The sequence below is a fragment of the Oncorhynchus nerka genome, linkage group LG4 (assembly GCF_034236695.1).
Source record: "Oncorhynchus nerka isolate Pitt River linkage group LG4, Oner_Uvic_2.0, whole genome shotgun sequence".
NCBI classification, from domain to species: domain Eukaryota; kingdom Metazoa; phylum Chordata; class Actinopteri; order Salmoniformes; family Salmonidae; genus Oncorhynchus; species Oncorhynchus nerka.
In genome coordinates this window covers 22,864,228-22,885,609 of record NC_088399.1, presented here as the reverse complement: position 1 = coordinate 22,885,609, position 21,382 = coordinate 22,864,228, and the positions used below count along the sequence as shown (strand labels likewise).

Genomic DNA, 21,382 nt, shown 5'->3' with positions numbered 1-21,382 from the left:
TCCTAGCTTGAGATTTGCATGGGCAAATTTTCACACAAATATACAACTGACATTGCTCCATGAATCCTTGAAAGTAAGCATTTGTAAGCATTTCATGGTACCGTTACACCCTCTGTATTCTGTGCAAGTGACAAATACACTTTGATCTATAAGTTACGAAGAGTTACACATGCGGATCTGAAGGGGGATTCAGCCCCCACATTGTATGCTATAATGTTGCCGTCTATCTATCTCTCTATATGCAGTACCCGCCAAAGATTTGGACACGCCTACTCATTCTAGGGTTTTTCTTTATTTGTAGTGTTTTCTACATTGTACAATAATAGTGAAAGACATCAAGACAATGAAATAACACATATGGAATCATATAGTGACCCCAAAATATTTCAGATTCTTCAAAGTAGCCACCCTTTGCCTTGATGACAGTTTTGCATACTCTTGGCATTCTCTCAACCAGTTTTACCTGGAATGCTTTTCCAACAGTCTTGGAGTTCCCACATATGCTGGGCACTTGTTGGCTGCTTTTCCTTCACCCTGGGGGTTCAACTCATCCTAAACCACCTCAATTGGATTAAGGTTGGGTGATTGTAGAGGCCAGGTCATCTTATGCAGCACTCCATCACTCTCCTTATTGGTCAAATAGCCCTTACACAGCCTGGAGGTGTGTTGGGTCATTGTCCTGTTGAAAAACTAATGATAGTCCCACTAAGCACAAACCAGATGGGATGGCGTATCACTGCAGAATGCTGTGGTAGCCATGCTGGTTAAATGTGAATTCTAAACAAATCACTGACAGTGTCACCAGCAAAGCACCATCACACCTCCTCCTCCTCCATGCTTCATAGTGGGAACCACACATGCAGAGATCATCCGTTCACCTACTCTGCGTCTCACAAAGACACGGGGGTTGGAACCAAAAATCTCAAATTTGGACTCATCAGACCAAATGACAGATTTCCACCGGTCTAATGTCCATTGCTCGTGTTTCTTGGCCCAAGCAAGTCTCTTATTCTTATTTGTGTCCTTTAGCAGTGGTTTCTTTGCAGCAATTCGACCATGAAGGCCTGATTCACACAGTCTCCTCTGAACAGTTGATGTTGAGATGTGTCTGTTACTTGAACTCTGTTAAACATTTATTTGGCCTGCAATCTGAGGTGCAGTTAACTCTAATGAACTTATCCTCTGCAGCAGAGGAAACTCTGGGTTTTCCTTTCCTGTGGCAGTCCTCATGAGAGCCAGTTTCATCATGGCGCTTGATGGTTTTTGCAACTGAACTTGAAGAAGTTCTTATAATCTTCCATATTGACTGACCTTCATGTCTTAAAGTAATGATAGACTGTCGTTTCTCTTTGCTTATTTGAGCTGTTCTTGCCATAATATGGACTTGGTCTTTTACCAAATAGGGCTGTCTTCTATATACCACCCATACCTTGTCAAAACACAACATATTGGCTCAAACGCATTAAGAAGGAAAGAAATTCCACAAATGAACTTTTAACAAGGCACACCTGTTAATTGAAATGCATTCCAGGTGACTACCTCATGAAACTAGTTGAGAGAATGCCAAGAGTGTGCAAAGCTGTCATCAAGGCAACGGGTGGCTACTTTGAAGAATCTCAAATACAAAATATATTTTGATTTGTTAAACACTTTTTTGGTTACTACATGATTCCATATGTGTTATTTCATAGTTTTGATGTCTTCTCTATTTTTATACAATGTAGAAATATTAAAAATAAAGAAAAACCCTGAAATGAGTAGGTGTATCCAAACTTTGAACTGCTCTGTATATGTACAGTACATATGTGTAAGGTTCTGTATTTATTTTCTTAGTCAACGTAGCCCTGTTTCTTTGTGTTCTTGAACGTAGCCCTGTCTTTCATTTTTGTTCATTGATTTCACCTGTGTTCGTTACTCACCTGGTCGCATCAGCTCCCTATTTAGTTCAGTTCATTCTGTTTGTGACTTTGTGAGGTATTGTTTGTTTTGACTCTACGAAGCCTTTTCCTCGCTCTTTTGTGAGAACCAGTTATAGCCTTCAGTTCTAGTTTTGATTCACCTGCCTGTTTGCCTACCTGTGTATTGCCTGCCTGTGACCACGATTCCTGCCTTCTACAAAATAAACCCCTGCTGCGCTCCGTGCACCTTTTTCTTCCTGAGCAATCATTACAATATGTCCCTGTATATATGTCCCTCTGTGATCTCCAGCCTGTAGAGTCTCTGACCAGTGTGAAGGGGGACATCCAGGCAGCTAAGTTTCAACTGGAGGCCTATTCACTCACACTCACCCAGCTCATCCGTAACATGGGTAAGTTCAAATGTGACGTTTACTGGGCTGTCCCAAATGACACCCTACTCCCTATATGGTGCACTACTTTTAGCTGGGGCACATGGGGAATAGGGTACAAATTTGGACATACACTAAATTCTATGCAGTAACAAATACAACATGTCAGCTCAACCAGAAGCATCTAAGCCTACATGTTACTGCCCTCCTCACCACTGATCGCTCACACCTGACTTCCATCAGATCAGGGATGCTATGTCAGAATGGTCGTTAGTAAAGGGGTCCAGATGGATTTCTCAGATGAAGGGAGAATGTTGTTGACGCACCTCTAGGAATTCAGATATCCTGTTTACTAGTAGAATTAGAAAACCAGATACTGTTACAAATGTTTTATTGAAACAGTTGTATTGATTACATGCATAAACCAGGTGACTAAATGGTTTCCCACATTTCCTGTGTCCCTGTTAATGAGTCAGTGGTGATGTGGGCACCATCCTGATGGAGAAACGTCCACTCATAATGCTGGCCAACCCCATCGTTGGGTGGGCACAACAGGGTGGCACATAGACCTCAGTGACCACACAAGACAAGAACCTTGCTGATGGCAAGAGTTAAATACTAGGCCTGTTCAACACTCCTAGCTCTAAAGTACAAATTCATCCCTCTGTCTAATTTTTCACAATAACTGTAATCCTGATAGACTGTACAATGTAGTATCTCAAATACTGTTTTCTGTCTTTCAGATGGGAGCATGGTGCTGGAGCAGTTTGACCGTATCCCGAGTGAGACGGTGGTGCGGTTGGGTGTTCTGCGTGGCTGCGCGGAGAGCCTTGCCCTGAACGTGAAGATCCAGACCCTATGGTCAGCTGCCCAGGACCAGAAGAGCCAACTGACCCACCTGGAACAGGACCTGCAGGAGATAAGACAGGAGCGAGACAGTTTGAGGGCATCGCCCTGCACCTGCCCAAGACTTGCCCCCAGGCCTCGGGGATAGAAGGACACTAGGACTGTGCTCCAGGAGGACATTCATTTTACTCCCTCCCTAAAGTGCGCACACTCGTTCACTCAACCTCAATGATTTAATAGAGGGTCTACCATGTTTCTTACAGCAAGAAAATTGGAATTAGACATAAGAATGCTGGGAGGACTCGAAGTTCAGATGGTGGGTAGGTCTCAGATATTTGAATGCTTTAGGGGAGATGTAGTCTGTCCCAAATGGCACCCTATAGTGCATTACTTTTGACTAGTGCCTGTAGAGCTTTGGTCAAAAGTAGTGCACTATGTAGGGAATGTGGTTCCATTTGGGACACATACATAGAAGTGTAGGTGGCATCCTCCTCAGTTTATTGGTGTTAGTGGACAATACTGTGGTTGTGCATCCCCATCTACTGCAGTGCAGTGTCACAGTTCTACCACTTTGTCTCCATACTTTTCAAACTCTCCACTATACTTTTCTGACCTGGTTGATATCACTTCAATACTACTGTCCAGTCATAGGTAGTTTTCCTTGCCCTTTTTGAACTTCTACCATCATCATGCTCTTTCCGTTAGTCCTACCCCCTCACTCCTTTTTGGCTTATCTTTCCGTAGCTCATCCCGCTCCCGACTCCACATTACCCTGCCCTGTCACCATAGCAGTGCTCATTCTCACTTCATTTCCCCCTGTAATATTTCCAACCTCTGCAGTGTAATTAATCAGTGAATAATACGTCTGCTATAGCTGCCTGTTCAACAGCCCAGTGTGTCCTGTCAAGTTTAAAATAATGCTGATTGTCCACTTTGGGGGTAGGTGTGTCTGAACTGCAGTGCTTCTCCAATGTGACACCTTCAGTTACACTTGAGCAATTTTCATCAGCCTTCCATAATTAACAATTAGTCATTTTTCCCTCCATAGGGTTCAACTGCACGCACACAGTCATTCATTTTGGGATTCTACATGTGCCTCTCGCTTTCCCTCCGTCTCCTTTCTCTCTGAGGAAATGATCTGTCAAATGGAAAAGGACAAAAACAATCAACCTGTTGGCTTTCTCCATGTGGGTAACAATGGCTGGAATACCTACTGAATTATAGAAGGTATAGAAATCTGTCGCTAGAAATGGGACCTTTCTATTTCAGATAGAATTTTGTCAGACCAGAAATAGGATATGATTGGTTTTAGATGATAGCCCGGTAAACAAGGCCTGAAAATGTCATGTGTTCCCCCTCTGCATGTGTGCTCGCACCCAAAATCGTGTTATTTTGTTGATGGTGCTGTTGATTATTATTGGAGAAACTAGCACAGCTATTGATGGCAGCCATCAATAAGACTATAAAGCGCACTAAATATATACTGGATCAAATACTGATGATGAAAAGCAATGGTAAAGTGTCTAATATCAATAAATTGTATTATGTTCATAACTTCAGTCTTATGGACTATATTTCTGTTAAATGTTGGATCCTTTATCAAACTGACAAACATCCCTGCAGTTCTTTAAATTACCACACGGTGGTAATCAAGAGTCACTAGTGTTCCTTAACCAGAGAACATCACTTGCTGTGAGTTAGTTGACCCACTATGGTGGAATCATAGGACTCTGGGACCTCTGCACTACTTTATATATTTGTACTGCACAAAGCACAAACCCCCCACACTACTTTATACTGTATATCTGTACTGTATATTACACATTCTTCATACTAACACTCACAGGATTGTGACAGTTTCTGATTGCTCAGACCAACCAGAGCTTCAGGTCTGTCCATCACTTCCTGAAGGGAAAACACTGGCCAGCCTAGAAAACACTGGCCAACCTATATGAGTGCCCTTCCGGGAACATCTTTAAGGTATGTCCTGTACATAAGTGGATGCTAACACAGGCACCCCAATTTTGATATTTTTCCCACTAATTGGTCTTTGACCTATCACATCAGCTCTTTTTTGAAAACAAATTGGATGGCTAGAGTGACATAAAAGTTTATAAGGGGGGTTAGGTACCGATTTAAAGGTTTTATAAGTTACAGACATATGTTGTTTGTATTTATAAATCATTAGTGACCTGTTACTGAGCAGGCCTGTATGACTGCATGGGTTTATACATTTAATAGAACGTCAATCATGACATTTTGGGTACACAAGTCATATGAAGACTGTGCCACCTCATCGACTGTGCAGTCGGGCATCAGATTTCTATAACATATTAGCTGATGCTTAAAATGCCTATCCAGGCGTTGTAAGATCTGGCAGGCGTCAACAACGCCTGGGCAGAGAAACGCACACAAATTTACACAAGCAGCCTAATTCTGATATTTTTCCACTAATTGGTCTTCTGACCAATCAGATCAACTATTTTGCCTATAATTGGGGAAAAGATCAGGATTAGGCTGCAACATAGCCAGAGTGATGTGACAACCCGCTATCTGTGAATGTGAACGATTTAAGGCTACAGCCCAGTTAGCCCCGAGGTAGCATGGCATGCTAGACATTACAATGTGGCTGCATTTACACAGGCAGCCCAATTCTGTTTTTTTTTCTTCACTTATTGGTCTTCTGACCAATCAGATCTGCTCTTTTGCCAATAATTGGACAACGATCAGAATTGGGCTGGCTGTATAACACAGCCTAAATTCTTGTTGAAGAATCATGTTTGTTTAGGTAAGATACCTAAATGGCTGGGGGTGAGACTATGGCCTACTAATGCTGACTTTACTGTAAGCTACTTTATTGAGGGAAAATGTACTTGCTAAGACTGTCATATGTGGTTGTCTCACCCAGCTATCTAAATTGAAAGGATGTAAGAGCATCTGCTAAATGACTCAAATGTAATGTGTATATATGTTACAAACCTAGATTTAATAATGTACACACTGATCAGATGGGCACAGGAGTCAGATGAATTAACCGTTGTTTTCCTTCTCCAGATTGTCACAGAGTTCCTGCATGCCTACACAAAACAACACATTCATGTCCGTCAGAGTCACTGCTTGAGGGTCGCCAGTGTAGTCACTCTACCACACCAAACATATCATTCAAATGCTAGAGTCTAATGCTCTGAGAGCCCCTGGCACATATCTAGGGAGGCACAGGGGGTTTTAGATCATGCTGATCTTAATGACCTCCACACAGTCGATGGACACTATATAATGTGGGTACTGAGTCCTGACAACCATCTATGCAGGAAATTCGCTTCCCAAATGAAATCGAATAACATTTTTGAAAAACATATTAAAATGATGACCTGCCTTTTACAATTCAAGCTACAATATGGAATTGTTTTTTCAGCAGTCCCACCACTTCAGTTAGATATGTGTTTCAGTATCACTAGGGAAATGTAGCCTTACTAATTTCATAGACAGAGCTCTAGATGCAAGGACTGACAATCTCTGATATGGACCTTTTCTTTTAACTAGGCAAGTCAGTTAAGAACACATTCTTATTTGCAATGACAGCCTAGGAACAGTGGGTTAACTGCCTGTAGAATGACAGATTTATACCTTGTCAGCTCAGGGAATTGATCTTGCAACTTTTCAATTACTAATTCAATGCTCTAACCACTAGGCTACCTGCCGCCCCAAAGTTAAGCCAGGATTCAAACTGATCAATGGTAGATCCACATTACAACACGTTTGACATTGAACTGTATTTTGGTATACAGCTGTGAAAGTGAAATGTAACTCTTCATAAAGTGAAATGTAACTCTTCATAAAGTGAAATGTAACTCTTCATAAAGTGAAATGTAACTCTTCATAAAGTGAAATGTAACTCTTCATAAATTCATAGACCGCACTCTAGATGCAAGGACTGACAGTCCATGACATCTTGTCATGATAGTTATACTAGAAGCGATACTGTAGGCTACATTGTTTACATTCCTATTTGTAAACAATAATCAAATGTATTCATTAAAGCAAACATAAGCACATTAAGTATTTATTTGTTATATTCTTCAAGAATCAAGGAATAACTATCAAGAATGGAAATTACCATTGAACAGACCGATTTCTTAGAAATTGTTCAAATGCAGTACTAACTTGAAGGGGTGTCCACATACCTTTATACATAGTGTATATAAAAGCACACCAGTAAATGTATACAGAGTCAAATAAAGACAATGAAGAGCAATATCGTTTGTTTGAGAAAAACTGACTTGAAAACTTACACGTCCACAAAATGAGGCCTAGGTCTACCTTTTTAGGGATTTTGTTAAATATATTTTTTTAAGAGATTGTGTACCTTGCACTTGCAGTTATTTAATGTACCACACGAGGGTGACCAAGTGTCACTAGCATTCCTGGCGAACCCGAGTGCATCGCTTGCTGTGAATTGACCAATAGCTGTATGGAATTGACAGACCCACTGTGCTGGCAGCGTGGGTGCCACTGCCCGCGAAGGGAAGAAGACGAGCGAGGTGTTGTGTGCTGATTTCTCCTTCTCTATCTATCTCACCATATCAAACTCATCTCACAATGCCTGTAAATCATACATTTCAAGGTAATTACAAATATCCGAGTGGGATATTTCGGGGGGGCGGTCTAGTTAAAGGGCTAACGCTCATAGTCGACTAGTTTTGTATTTTATTAGAATGGTAAACTAGTAGACACTCTTTTCAATTGAGCTTGCAGCAAGAGGGCTAGTTAGCTAGTAGTAGCTAGCTACTGTAGTAACGTTACTGATTACTAGCCACATTATGAAATTAGGCTAACGAGCTATTTTTCTTGCAGGAGGGAAAGCCTTTGGATTATTAAAAGCTCAACAAAGGGAGAGATGCGAGGAAATAAACAAGGTAAGTCGTGATCTTTCTAATGAAGACGTTTTGTGTATTTTGTCAATGTATTGTAAAGGTATTTTCAAGAGAATTAAAATACATTTTGCTTTGAACCTGCTTCGAATTTGACGAGCTTGTTAGTGCATATGTTATAATTAAGCAATAAGGCCGAGGGGATGGGTGTGTTATGGCCAATTTACCAAGGCAAAGGGCTGTACTTCGGTACGACGCAACGCGGAGTGCCTGGATCCGGTGCAGCCTTTAGCCTTGGCCATGGTATATAGGCCATATACCACAAACCCCCGACCTGCCTTATTGCTATTATAAACTGGTTACCAACGTAATTAGGGTAGTAAAATAAATGTTTTGTCATACCGTAGTATATGGTTTGCTATACCACGGCTGTCAGCCAATCAGAATTCAGGACCGTTTGTAATGTGGTTTTAGCCAGGTAGCTAACGTTAGTAGCTAGCAGCAGTCTTACTAGCCACGTTATGTGAACACTAGTTCCAACCACATGATGATCTGCCTGTACTGACATTTGCATGTGATAAGATCTGTCATTAATTTCGCACATCGTTATCGACCCAGCGACCTGTTATCTTGCTGGCGGTCATAAACCTTGCTTGTGGCCACCCCTGTGTTGTGAGAGAGACAGACACTTGTTGTATGGCATGCCGGTCAGTCAGGGAGTATCCCTCTTGCTAGACCAGATCGATCGATCCTTGTCACCTTAAGTATTGCTTACTATTTATCCAATTCCCTATTCCCAACGTGATTCCTGACTCGGATCATAAAAGGGCAGGCCCTTTTGATGCCCTGTGGCCCATCTCCCTTGGCATTTAGACGGGAAACAGGTGTCTGGGCAGTGGGCTGAATGAGCCCTTTGTGTGAGGTGCAACCGTCTGAAAGGGCTTGAACAGGCACATGACATTGAGTATCAGCCTCAACGGCTGTTCCCATATCTTTTCATCCAGCATACACTACATGGCCAAAAGTATGTGGACACCCATTAAAATGAGTGGTTTCGGCTATTTCAGCCACAGCCATTACTGATAGGTGTATACAATCAAGCACACATACAAGCAATCTCCGTAGACAAACAGGCTGTAGAATGACCCATACTGACCAGCTCAGTGACTTTCAACGTGGCACCGTCATATGATTCCACCTTTCCAGCAAGTCAGTTAGTCAAATTTCTACCATGCTAGAGCTTTCCCGGTCAGCAGTTGTAAATGAGAACTTGTTCTCAACTAGCTTACCTGTTATTTTAAAGTGGAAACGTCTATGTGGAACAACGACTCAGACGCGAAGTGGTAGGCGGCACAAGCTCACAGAACGGGACCACCGAGTGCTGAAGCGCATAGCGTGTAAAAATCGTCTGTCCTCGGTTGCAACACCCACTACCGAGTTCCAAACTGCCTCTGGAAGCAAGGTCAGCACAAGAACTGCTCGCCAGGAGCTTCATGAAATGGGTTTCCACACACAAGCCTAAGATCACCATGCACAATGCCAAGCGTTGTCTGGAGTGGTGTAAAGCTCGCCGCCATTGGACTCTGGAGGAGTGGAAACACGCTCTCTGGCGTGATGAATCAGGCTTCACCATCTGTCGTCCGTCAGACTGTATCTGGGTTTGGCGGATGCCAGGAGAACCCTACCTGCCCCAATGCATAGTGCCAACTGTAACGTTTGGTGGAGGAGGAGGAATAATGGTCTGTGGCTGTTTTTCATGGTTTGGGCCCCTTAGTACCAGTGAAGGGAGATCTTAACGCTACAGCATACAATGACATTCTAGATGATTCTGTGCTTCCAACTTTGTGGCAACAGTTTGGGGAAGGCCTTTTCCTAATTTAGCATGACAATGCCTAATCGCCCAACCTCAAATCAAATGTATTTATATAGCCCTTCGTACATCAGCTGATATCTCAAAGTGCTGTATAGAAACCCAGCCTAAAACCCCAAACAGCAAGCAATGCAGGTGTTGAAGCACATTGGCTAGGAAAAACTCCCTAGAAAGGCCAAAACCTAGGAAGAAACCTAGAGAGAAACCAGGCTATGAGGGGTGGCCAGTACTCTTCTGGCTGTGCCGGGTGGAGATTATAACAGAACATGGCCAAGATGTTCAAATGTTCATAAATGACCAGCATGGTCAAATAATAAGTCTGGGACAGGTAGCACGTCCGTTGAACAGGTCAGGATTCCATAGCCGTAGGCAGAAGCACGGCCGTGCAGCAGCATGGCCAGGTGGACTGGGGACAGCAAGGAGTCATCATGCCAAGTAGTCCTGAGGCATGGTCCTCCGAGAGAATTAGAGCAGGCATACTTAAATTCACACAGGACACCGGATAAGAAAGGAGAAGTACTCCAGATATAACAAACTGACCCTAGCCCCCCGACATATAAACTACTGCAGCATAAATACTGGAGGCTGAGACAGGAGGGGTCAGGAGACACTGTGGCCCCATCCGATGATACCCCCGGACAGGGCCAAACAGGAAGTATTTAACCCCACCCACTTTGCCAAAGCACAGCCCCCCACACCACTAGAGGGATATCTTCAACCACCAACTTATCATCCTGAGACAAGGCCGAGTATAGCCCACAAAGATCTCCGCCACGGCACAACCCAAGGGGGAGCCAGCCCAACATCAGTGCCTGACCTCACTAATGCTCTTGTGGCTGAATGGTGCCCGCAGCAATGTTCCAACATCTAGTGGAAATCCTTCCCAGAAGAGTTATAGCAGCAAAGGGTGACCAACTCCATATTAATGCCCGTGATTTTTTGGAATGGGATGTTCGACGAGCAGGTGTCTACATACTTTTAGCCATGTAGTGGATCTCTTTCTCAACTCTCTCTAAATATCTTGCTCGCTCTCTCTCAGGCTGGCAGCCTGTCAAGAGCGCTCTGGTCACATGTAAGCAAACCTAGACGTGAGGAGAGGGAATCAGGTCACAAAGAAAGGCCATCACTGATATTGTGGGCCATTTGACAAAATAATAATCCCCATTTCTGCAATAACATCAGTAAAAATGTAGACTCATATATGGGCAAACTGATGACATTGGCCATACACACACACAAGGATAAATGTTAACTATTGTAAACCGGGCATAAAATTTACTTTTTGGTCCACCAGCCACTAGCAGGTAGATTTAAAAATCTACCAGCCACTCAGATTTTTTACCAGATAAAATGTTGTTTTGATGCTAAAATTACCAGAACAAAACACAAAAGGTTTCTAAAACAAATCTATTACTAGTACGAAGTAACTAATGTCGTATTTTTTTTAATTTACATTTTTGTGACCTGAGTCTTTAAAATATGACAGGAGACAAACGTTCACCTGCCCCTTTAAGGACGAGAGGTTACCGTGGTAGCGTGACTCAAATCATGTTTATACCTGTGAATCTGACTAGTAGAAGCGTTGTCTTCTCTTCCCAAGCAGTTGAAAGGCATAGAAAACAACCTAGCTTGTGAACAAAACAATGTTAATAGCCAAGAAACACAAGAACAAAGTATCACTTTAGTAGACCTTCGTTTCAAGGCAATTGTGCATGTGCGTAGCGTTTCTAAAAATGTAAACTCAGCAAAAGAAGAAACGTCCTCACTGTCAACTGCGTTTATTTTCAGCCAACTTAACATGTATGAACATAACAAGATTCAACAACTGAGACATAAACTGAACAAGTTCCACAGACATGTGACTAACAGAAATGGAATAATGTGTCCCTGAACAAAGGGGTGGTCAAAATCAAAAGTAACAGTCAGTATCTGGTGTGGCCACCAGCTGCATTAAGTACTGCAGTGCATCTCCTCCTCGCGGACTGCACCAGATTTGCCAGTTATTGCTGTGAGATGTTAACCCACTTTTCCACCAAGGCACCTGCAAGTTCCTGGACATTTCTGGGGGGAATGGCTCTAGCCCTCACCCTCCGAGCCAACAGGTCCCAGACGTGCTCAATGGGATTGAGATCCAGGCTCTTCGCTGGCCATGGCAGAACACTGACATTCCTGTCTTGCAGGAAATCACGCACAGAACGAGCCTCCAAATCGATCCCACTCCAGAGAACAGGCCTCGGTGTAACCCCCGGTGAGATAAAACCGCAACTCGTCAGTGAATAGCACTTTTTTCCAGTCCTGTCTGGTCCAGCGATGGTGGGTTTGTGCCCATAGGCGACATTGTTGACGGTGATGTCTGGTGAGGACCTGCCTTACAACAGGCCTATAAGCCCTCAGTCAAGCCTCTCTCAGCCTATTGCGGACAGTTTGAACACTGATGGAGGGATTGTACGTTCCTGGTGTAACTCTGGCAGTTGTTTTTTCCATCCTGTACGTGTCCTGCAGGTGTGATGTTCTGATGTACCAATCCTGTGAAGGTGTTGTTACACGTGTTCTGCCACTGCGAGGACGATCAGCTGTCCGTCCTGTCTCCCTGTAGCGCCGTCTGAGGCGTCTCACAATAAGGACATTGCAATTTATTGCCCTGGCCACATCTGCAGCCCTCATGCCTCCTTGCAGCATGCCTAAGGCACGTTCACGCAGATGAGCAGGGACCTTGGGCATCTTTCTTTTGGTGTTTTTCAGTCAGTAGAAATGCCTCTAGTGTCCTAAGTTTTCATAACTGACCTCAATTGCCTACCGTCTGTAAGCTGTTCGAGTCGTAACAACCTTTCCACAGGTGCATGTTCATTAATTGTTTATGGTTCATTGAACAAGCATGGGAAACAGTGTTTAAACAATCGTTTATCTAATCATGGTGGGTTTCAGTGCATTCCTCTGGATGTTTGCAACCAGCCAAATAACATTGGGTTTTTTGCGGGTAGTATTGACCGAAGTGAGCTGATTTGAAGACAACGATAAATTACTACCTTACGCACCAATAATTTTAGCGAAGCTTCATTGATTGACTATTTCTGCCCAATGACCACTGATCTTGAAATCTAGCTGGGTAGATAGCCAATGAGCCGAGGTAAACGCCAGTATGTAATGGTTTGGGGTTGGACCACAATTCCTTGGTTGTAATCGCACGCGCAGGGAACTCCATTCTCGCCTTGAAGATCAGAGGAGTTGCTGTAAGGCTTTTTACGCGCAGCTGTATTTCGGAAAGTTGTAGTTTCAACGATTTCATTGAAGATATCATGGCGAATAAATGATGTAAAGCGAAGTCAAACTCTAAAGGGAGAAAGTGAAAGTGAGATTTTTTTGTTTGAGGAATCTTGGAGTGTTATGATTCAAACGAACTGAGAAGCTGTTTCTGCAAGGACAGGACGTACTTCTGGACGGGTAAGTGCTAATGCCGTTTTATGAAATATAAAAATATATATATATTATATATAAAAATAAAATAAAAAATTTGCAATGAAATGTGTAGTTTGTGTGTATATATATATATATATATATAACACACACACACACACACACACACACACACACACACAACAATGGCCGGAGTTGAATGGAACACCTTAGTGACTGTTCCCTCTGCTCAATACATATCTGTTTATTTTATGTGATGATAAAAGGCTCATACAATACAAATATTATTTTTTTCACAGTGATAGCGACTCCGACTGGGAGCCCCCGGTGTCCGCTCTACCTGTACCCCCAGTGGTGTTCATATGCCACAGTTCATTACTGCAGGCATGACTGTGCCTCAGGGCCAAAAGGGCACAGCATGGAGGCGTCGTTGTGTTCTGTGTCGCATGAAATGTACCACTTGTTTAGTTTGCCTCTGCTTTACATCAGAAAGAGACTGCTATTGGACAAGGCACAGGCAGCAAAATATTATGACGGGGACTTCCAAGGGGTGTACTGTTTTAAAAAATATATATTTATTTTCAATTTTTTTTTTAAACTTTTTTTTTTTTTTTTTTTGCGTGTGTGTGTGTTAGAATAGCTTTTTGATAGGTTGTATATAGTTATTTGCACTGCTGTATATAGTTATAGGTCATTTCACCAATTTGGCCACTTGGGTACATTTGGGCAACTTGTGTGGGACACCTGGGTGACTTCATGCTAAATGTCATGTAGCTCACCCATTCCTGAAGTTATCAGTCTGAAACTTTGTACACCTACAGTTGCCCTCTTGCGTTCTTGACTGTGTGGCTATTCTAGTACATGTGAAAGATGATACTACAACAAAAAACAGAAAACATATTCTCTTTCTCTTTTCTGCAAATCTGTGGATGCAGCCAATACACTCATGTTTTCAGTGATACAGTATTTCAACCTAACCCCCATTTCCCCTGAAAAACAGAAGTGGGGACCCTGCTCAAGCGTCTTTCTAAAACTGGTAAGTTAGGTTAGAGTGAGTGTGTGTCTAACGGAGGGAGGGAGAGAGAAAGAGGGTCTGAGTGGGAGAGGGACAGAGACAGATTGAGCAGGAGTGAAAGTTTGTAGAATGTGAGGAGTGGAATTTAAATTGCAGATGAATATGAGAATCAGCATTACAGCCAATCTCAACGACAGCGGCACGATTCAGTGGGTCTGACTCATCACTGCAACACGTACCACCCCCCAGGAGGGTATTACTAGCAATCAATGGTATTAACAGCCTATAAAAAGCAGGTCTCATCGTGGAGGTCAGACAAGGATTTATTATAATTATGGAAATGAAGTGGCTAAATCAAAGCGTTATTGTAATCTGCTGAACATCACTGCATTCATTGACGAGCAACACTGTGTTTGAATACCAATACACTGTATACTACCCACTCAATGAGTGTATACTACATACTATTAGTTCATTTTAGTACTGTAAACAAACGGTATCCTTTCAGTTGAGCATACTAATGCTTCGCCTGTCTACCGAAAGTTGTTGTTGCTATGCAACCTCTTGCTTGCTTGTTCGCATAACAAAAGACTAGCTAAACATTAAGATTTTGGGTTTGTTCGTAAATTTAATCTGAAGTGCCAGAGTGCGTACTGGGCGTTGGTAAAGCCAGAGAGTTGTCAGATTGAATTTATGAACGGACCGAGCGGTTCGCTCTCAGAGTGCGTCACTGGACACTCTGTCCGGGGAGTAGGGTTGATCCGAGCATTCTGACCTCACAAAGGGTGTCAAGCAACCAAGCTAACTCGCTAGCTATTTCCAGACACAAATGAGAGAACACCTCACTTTGACCATTTTACTAGCCCTAGCCGAGCTGGTTAGGCCGTTTGGAGTGTGACTGTTTGAGGTTGTGGACAGGTGTCTTTTATACTGATAACAAGTTCAAACAGGTGCCATTAACACAGGTAACGAGTGGAGGACAGAGGAGCCTCTTGGAGAAGAAGTTACAGGTCTGTGAGAGCCAGAAATCTTGCTTGTTTGTAGGTGACCAAATACTTATTTTCCACCATAATTTGCAAATTAATTCATAAAAAATCCTACAATGTGATTTTCTGGATTTTTTTCTTCTCATTTTGTCTGTCATAGTTGAAGTGTACCTATGATGAAAAATTGGTGGCTGACTAAATACTTTTTTGCCCCACTGTACCTCTTGGGTCTGAGGCGTAGAATTTGCGACTCCACTTTGTCTCAATACTGACTCTTGGCTTGTTTGATTTCCTTCGGAGGGAATAGCTACACTGTTTGTATTCGGTCATGTTTCCAGTCACCTTGCCCTGGTTAAAATGCTGCCATCAAACCACTGTTTCTGGTTTGGGAATGTTTTAATAGTTGCTTAATAGGTACGACATCGCTGAATTCACTTGCTAATAAACTTGCTCACCGAATCAGCGTATTCGTCAATGTTGTTGTTTGATGCAATGCGGAACATATCCCAATCCACGTGATCGAAGCAATCTTGAAGCGTGGAATCAGATTGGTCGGACCAGCGTTGAACAGACCTGAGTGCGGGAGCTTCCTGTTTTAGTCTCTGGGAGCAACAAAATGGAGTCTTGGTCAGCTTTTCCAAAAGGAGGGCGGGGGAGGGCCTTATATGCGTCGCTGAAGTTAGAATAACAATGATCCAGCGTTTTACCAGCCCTGGTAGCACAATCAATATGCTGCTAGAATTTAGGGAGTCTTGTTTTCAGATTAGCCTTATTAAAATCCCCAGCTACAATGAATGCAGCCTCAGGATCTGTGGTTTCCAGTTTACATAGTCAAATAAAGTTAGTTCAGGGCCGTCTGTTTGGGGAGGAATTTATGCGGCTGTGATTATAATCAAAGATAATTATCTTGGTAGATAATGCGGTCAGGTGAACAGAGGGACTTGAGTTCCTGTATGTTGTTATGATCACACCACGTCTCGTTAATCATAAGTCATACCCCCCCCGCCCCTCTTCTTGTTTCTGTCGGCGCGATTCGTGAAGAAACCAGCTGGCTCTACCGACTCCGATGGCGTGTCTCGAGTGAGCCATGTTTCCGTGAAGCAAAGAACGTTAGTCTCTTATGTCTCTCTGGAATGCTACCCTTGCTCGGATTTCATCAACCTTGTTGTCAAGAGACTGGACATTGGCGAGTAGTATGCTCGGGAGCGGTGCGCAATGTGCCCGTCTCTGGAGCCTGACCAGAAGACTGCATCGTCTGCCCCTTTTACAGCAACATTGTATTGGTTCACCGGCTGGGATCCGATCCTTTGTCCTGGGTGGTGGTCCGAACAGAGGATCCGCTTTGGGAAAGTCGTATTCCTGGTCGTAATGATGGTGAGTTGACGTTGCTCTTATATCCAGTAGTTCCTCCCGACTGTATGTAATAAAACCTAAGATGACCTGGGGTACCAATGTAAGAAATAACACGTAAAAAAACAAAATACTGAATAGTTTCCTAGGAACGCGAAGCGAGGCGACCATCTCTGTCTGTGCCTCGCTGTGAGTTAGGTTCACGTTAACCACTTTTATTTTACACACAGCGACTGTGTAAATCATGTAGATCATATTCTTTGTTTAATTAGTTAAAACCTGCATTTCCCCCTAGCAGGGATTTTTTGCATGTTTGTGCAAAACAAAGTCACCTTTTTGGGCCCTCACTAGTTTGCATCCCTGATCCTTGATGTTTCTTCAACCTGTGGTAAATTCAGTTGATTGGACATTATTTGGATAGGCACACACCCGTCTATATAAGGTCCCACAGTTGACCGTGCATGTCAGCAAAAACCAAGCCGTGAGGTCGAGGGAATTATCCATAGAGCTCCGAGACAGGATTGTGTCAAGGCACAGATCTGAGGAAGGGTACCAAAAAAATGTCTGCAGCATTGAAGATCCTCAACAACAGAGTAGCCTCCATCATTCTTACATGGAAGACGTTTGAAACCCCAAAGACTCTTCCTAGAGATGGCCACCCAGCCAAACTGAGCAATCGGGGGAGAAGGGCCTTGGCCAGGGAGTTGATCAAGAACCCAATTGTCACTCTGACAGAGTTCCTCAGTGGAGATGGGAGAACCTTCCAGAAGGACAATCATCTCTGCAGCACTCTACCAAGCAGGCCTTTATGGTAGTGGCCAGACAGAAGCCACTCCTCAGTAAAAGGCACATTACAGCCTGCTTGGAGTTTGCCAAAAGGCACCTAAAGACTCTCAGACCATGTGAAACAAGATTCTCTGGTCTGATGAAACCATCCCTACTGTGAAGCATCTGTAGAGATGATTTTCAGAGGCAGGGACTGGGAGGCTAGTCAGGACTGAGGCAAGATGAACGGCGCAAAGTACAGAGATCCTTGATGAAACCTGCTCCAGAGTAGAGGTCGACCGATTATGATTTTTCAACGCCGATCCCGATTATTGGAGGACCAAAAAGGCCGATACCGGTTAATCGGGCGTTTAAAAAAAAAAAATGTCATTTGTATTTTAATTTTTTTGTAATAATGACAATTACAATAATACTGAATTAACACTTATTTTAACTTAATATAAAATATCAATAAAATCAATGTAGCCTCAAATAAGTAATGAAACATGTTCAATTTGGTTTAAATAATGCAAAAACAAAGTGTTGGAGAAGAAAGTAATGTGTGCCATGTAAAAAAGCTAACGTTTAAGTTCCTTGCTCAGAACATGAGAACATATGAAAGTTGGTGGTTCCTTTTAACTTGAGACTTCAATATTCCAAGGTAAGAGGTTTTAGGTTGTAGTTAATATAGTATTTATATGACTATTTCTCTCTATACCATTTGTATTTCCTATACCTTTGACTGTTGGATATTCTTATAGGCACTAGTATTGCCAGTGTAACAGTATAGCTTCCGTCCCCCTCCTCCTCGTACATGTACTGTACTAAAACACCTTCAGACATTAAAGGTATCTAAATCCCCTGACATCACCTGAACAGTCAGTCAGTCACAATAGTGGTCTACCTTTCTTTACTGACTCCGTTATCAGTCATTCATCCAACTTGTTTAATGAGCCCTATAGGAACACACTCTGTGGGTGGCTGCTCCCTATTCCCTTTATAGTGCACTAAATTGGGAATATGTCATTGTCCTGTGCTGTACTTAAGCTAATTAGCTCAAGTTTCTGACACATTGAAACCTCTTTCAGATACATCGAAACCTGAAGTGTACACCCGTTCACTTCTTCCCACCAATCGAAAAAGAATTTGATTGGTGGCGGCATGGAATATTTGGAGTTTCCACCATATTTCTTATCCCAGTCTTTTCCTTATAAGCCAGTGAAAGAAAGTGCACTTTGGGCAGAAGAGATAATTGGGAGGTAACCATGATGGTAACATTTTGTGAATCTGATGCCATGTTAGACCTGATACTCAGCAAGGATCTAAGATTTATTTCTCCCTTCTTCTTCTCTCCTTAGGAATACATGGAAGACCAGAAATACCGGGATGAGGAGGACCTCCTGGAAAAACTGGATTCTTTTAAAAGTAAGGAATTCTACCAGGAAAGACCTACCCGACCTGGAATATCTGATGTATCACTGTCCTATTTTAGCTCTTAATCACAGAGGAGTGGGAGTGAGTTGCCTGTGGGGGTGTGTACCATATGTCAATGTGTTTGTGCTGCCATCTCATTACTGTTTAAGTGTCATTACGTGTGTTATTGCATGGTGCCAGCTCTACTTGGACAGGCAAACTAACAGCATGATAATGTAGTCGGTTATTGCTGATCCTTGTCGTTTGTGTCTGTTTTTTGTGTGTGTGTGTGTGTGTTCTGTACTGATTTCTAAGTGGGTTGTGAGGCCCGACCTGTCCCCAGCAGTCCAGGCAGCAGGAATGTGGCTGCTCCACTCCTCTGGTTGTTGTTGTTGTTTTATCCAGGGCTCTGGGGAACATGTGGTTATAGGGAGTAGAATAACAGGACCAGATTAACTATCATACCACAGCATTGAGACCGGGGCTTACCTCAAAGACTCCCAGATTCCTGCCATATTACGGTCTACATGAACTCTGTGTTGGCGTGCGTGTGTCATCGTTCAAGGGACAGGTATGAGAGTTGCTAGTCAGTGTAGTGTGTGTGTGTGTGTGTGGGGTAAGTCCTAAGATTATAAACATGGGAGACCAGACCTAGATAGAGCCCCAATGCTGTATGTCTTTCTCATACTCCACCGTGCAGTGCAGGAAATGGTCTATAAACATGCAGGGTCCCAGGGAGATCCTGAGAGGATGGCTCTCTCCATGCTACAATCTCGTTCTAGTTTCTATGGTATCTGACTGACCCCTGACTTCCTCACCTTTGCCCCCTCGGTTCCTCCTCCCTGCTGATTGCCGCTGTGCTTCAAAGCTTGTTTCCTGTCTCAATTATGCTTCTAGATCTGAGCTCTCTCTCAGCCTCTGAGATGTGATTAATAACACAGGAATAATATAGAGCTATCAAAAGCCGTTACAGCAATTGTTTGGAGGTATTGTTATTTTTTGATAGAATGAACAAAGAGCAAGGCAGCAGTCAAGAGCACAATCCATCATTTAAAAAATAAAAATGACAGGAGGCTTTCCATGTAGCATCCTTCTGTCTCAGCTGAGGCTTCAAACCAACCGCTACCCACGCTCCAGGGGTTGATGTCTCTCTCACACAAATATATCTGTCAGAACAAACTCCTGACCATGGAGACAAGAAAGGGAGGGAAAGAGGTGGGGAAGAAAGCGAGACAATGTGTGATTGTCAGTTCTTGCCCTTAAGCACACAGCCAAGCCCGAAAAGGTGAATAGGGGGAGCGGGAAGTCCTCAGAGAGGATAAGCTACTTCACTCACCTTTTGGAACATGAGAACATTGAGGAATGTAGGAGAAGAAGAAGAATATACTTGTTTAGTTGAGACTATCAGTGTGTGGATGGATGATTTACTGAGGGCTTTAGGACGAGGCCCACTCGCAGCAGTGTTTAGGTGGGAGGCTAGAACTGGAGGGGCCCTCTCCTCAGAAGTTACGTACAGGGTCAGCATTGTCCCCCTACTACTTACTGATAAATTATCAGGCTACATTATGAAGGATTTGACCTACACTCACCAGACAGTTTATTAGGTACACCAGCCTGTTCCCAAAAAATGGATCGCTCCTACAGACAGTGAGTCACTTGGTCGTGGCTTGCTTTATAAAGCAGGCAGACGGGCATCAAGGTATTCAGTTACTGTTCGATTGAACGTTAGAATGGACAAAATCGACTTTGAGTGTGGTAGGATTGTCGGTGCCAGGCGCACCAGATCCAGTATCTCAGAAACAGCCGCCCTCCAGGGCTTTTCACCTAGAGGCCTTCACAGCCTCAAAATTTGGACCCGTTCCAAAATGGACTTTGGGCTTTCCCATCTGGACCTGATTATTTATGTATGTACTGTACGTGTGTGTGTGTGAATGATCAGACCCGAGGACAACTCAACCCATTCTGTGTAGACCTGGTCAGATGCAAACCCCTTCCGATCTGGGTGAGAAGCAGCAGAGAAGTCCATTTGTAAGCTACTTTATTAACCAGAGCTGATAAAACGCGAGGGAAAGGAGGTAGAGCGGTGACCCTCTCTAGCAGGGGTTGTGCTGTCTGTAGGCTACTGTGAGTGACACGGAGGAGGGAGGGAGAGACGGCAACCAACCAAGGTGACTCCCGCTATAGTAGACTAATCGCTGCCATACCTCGGGTTATTTATCATCCAATATGATTGTGTAGTACCTGTCTTACATTTACATTTAAGTCATTTAGCAGACGCTCTTATCCAGAGCGACTTACAAATTGGTGCGTTCACCTCCAGTGGAACAGCCACTTTACAATAGTGCATCTAAATCTTTTAAGGGGGGTGAGAAGGATTACTTTATCCTATCCTAGGTATTCCTGAAAGAGGTGGGGTTTCAGGTGTCTCCGGAAGGTGGTGATTGACTCCGCTGTCCTGGCGTCGTGAGGGAGTTTGTTCCACCATTGGGGGGCCAGAGCAGCGAACAGTTTTGACTGGGCTGCGCGGGAACTGTACTTCCTCAGTGGTAGGGAGGCGAGCAGGCC

At 43.3% G+C, this 21,382-nt stretch overlaps 2 protein-coding genes across 3 annotated transcripts in view; both read left to right on the top strand.

Annotated features, from left to right (window-relative positions):
- The window catches only part of LOC115120723 (laminin subunit gamma-3-like), a 235,120-nt gene extending 230,433 nt beyond the window's left edge, over positions 1-4,687 (top strand). The window contains 3 exon segments of the mRNA XM_065018086.1: positions 2,024-2,308; positions 3,031-3,228; positions 3,231-4,687. Coding sequence (XP_064874158.1) covers positions 2,024-2,308; positions 3,031-3,228; positions 3,231-3,292 — 545 coding nt within the window. The 3' untranslated portion in view covers positions 3,293-4,687.
- Positions 4,688-7,571: 2,884 nt separating this feature from the next.
- The window catches only part of LOC115120709 (allograft inflammatory factor 1-like), a 34,328-nt gene continuing 20,517 nt past the window's right edge, over positions 7,572-21,382 (top strand). Inside the window, exons 1-3 of one of the 2 annotated variants that reach the window (XM_029649680.2) lie at positions 7,572-7,674; positions 7,988-8,049; positions 18,763-18,829. In XM_029649680.2, coding sequence (XP_029505540.1) covers positions 7,605-7,674; positions 7,988-8,049; positions 18,763-18,829 — 199 coding nt within the window. In that variant the 5' untranslated portion in view covers positions 7,572-7,604. Of the gene's footprint in view, positions 7,758-7,987; positions 8,050-18,762; positions 18,830-21,382 lie in introns of both variants that reach the window. The other variant, XM_029649689.2, reaches the window with a different exon arrangement.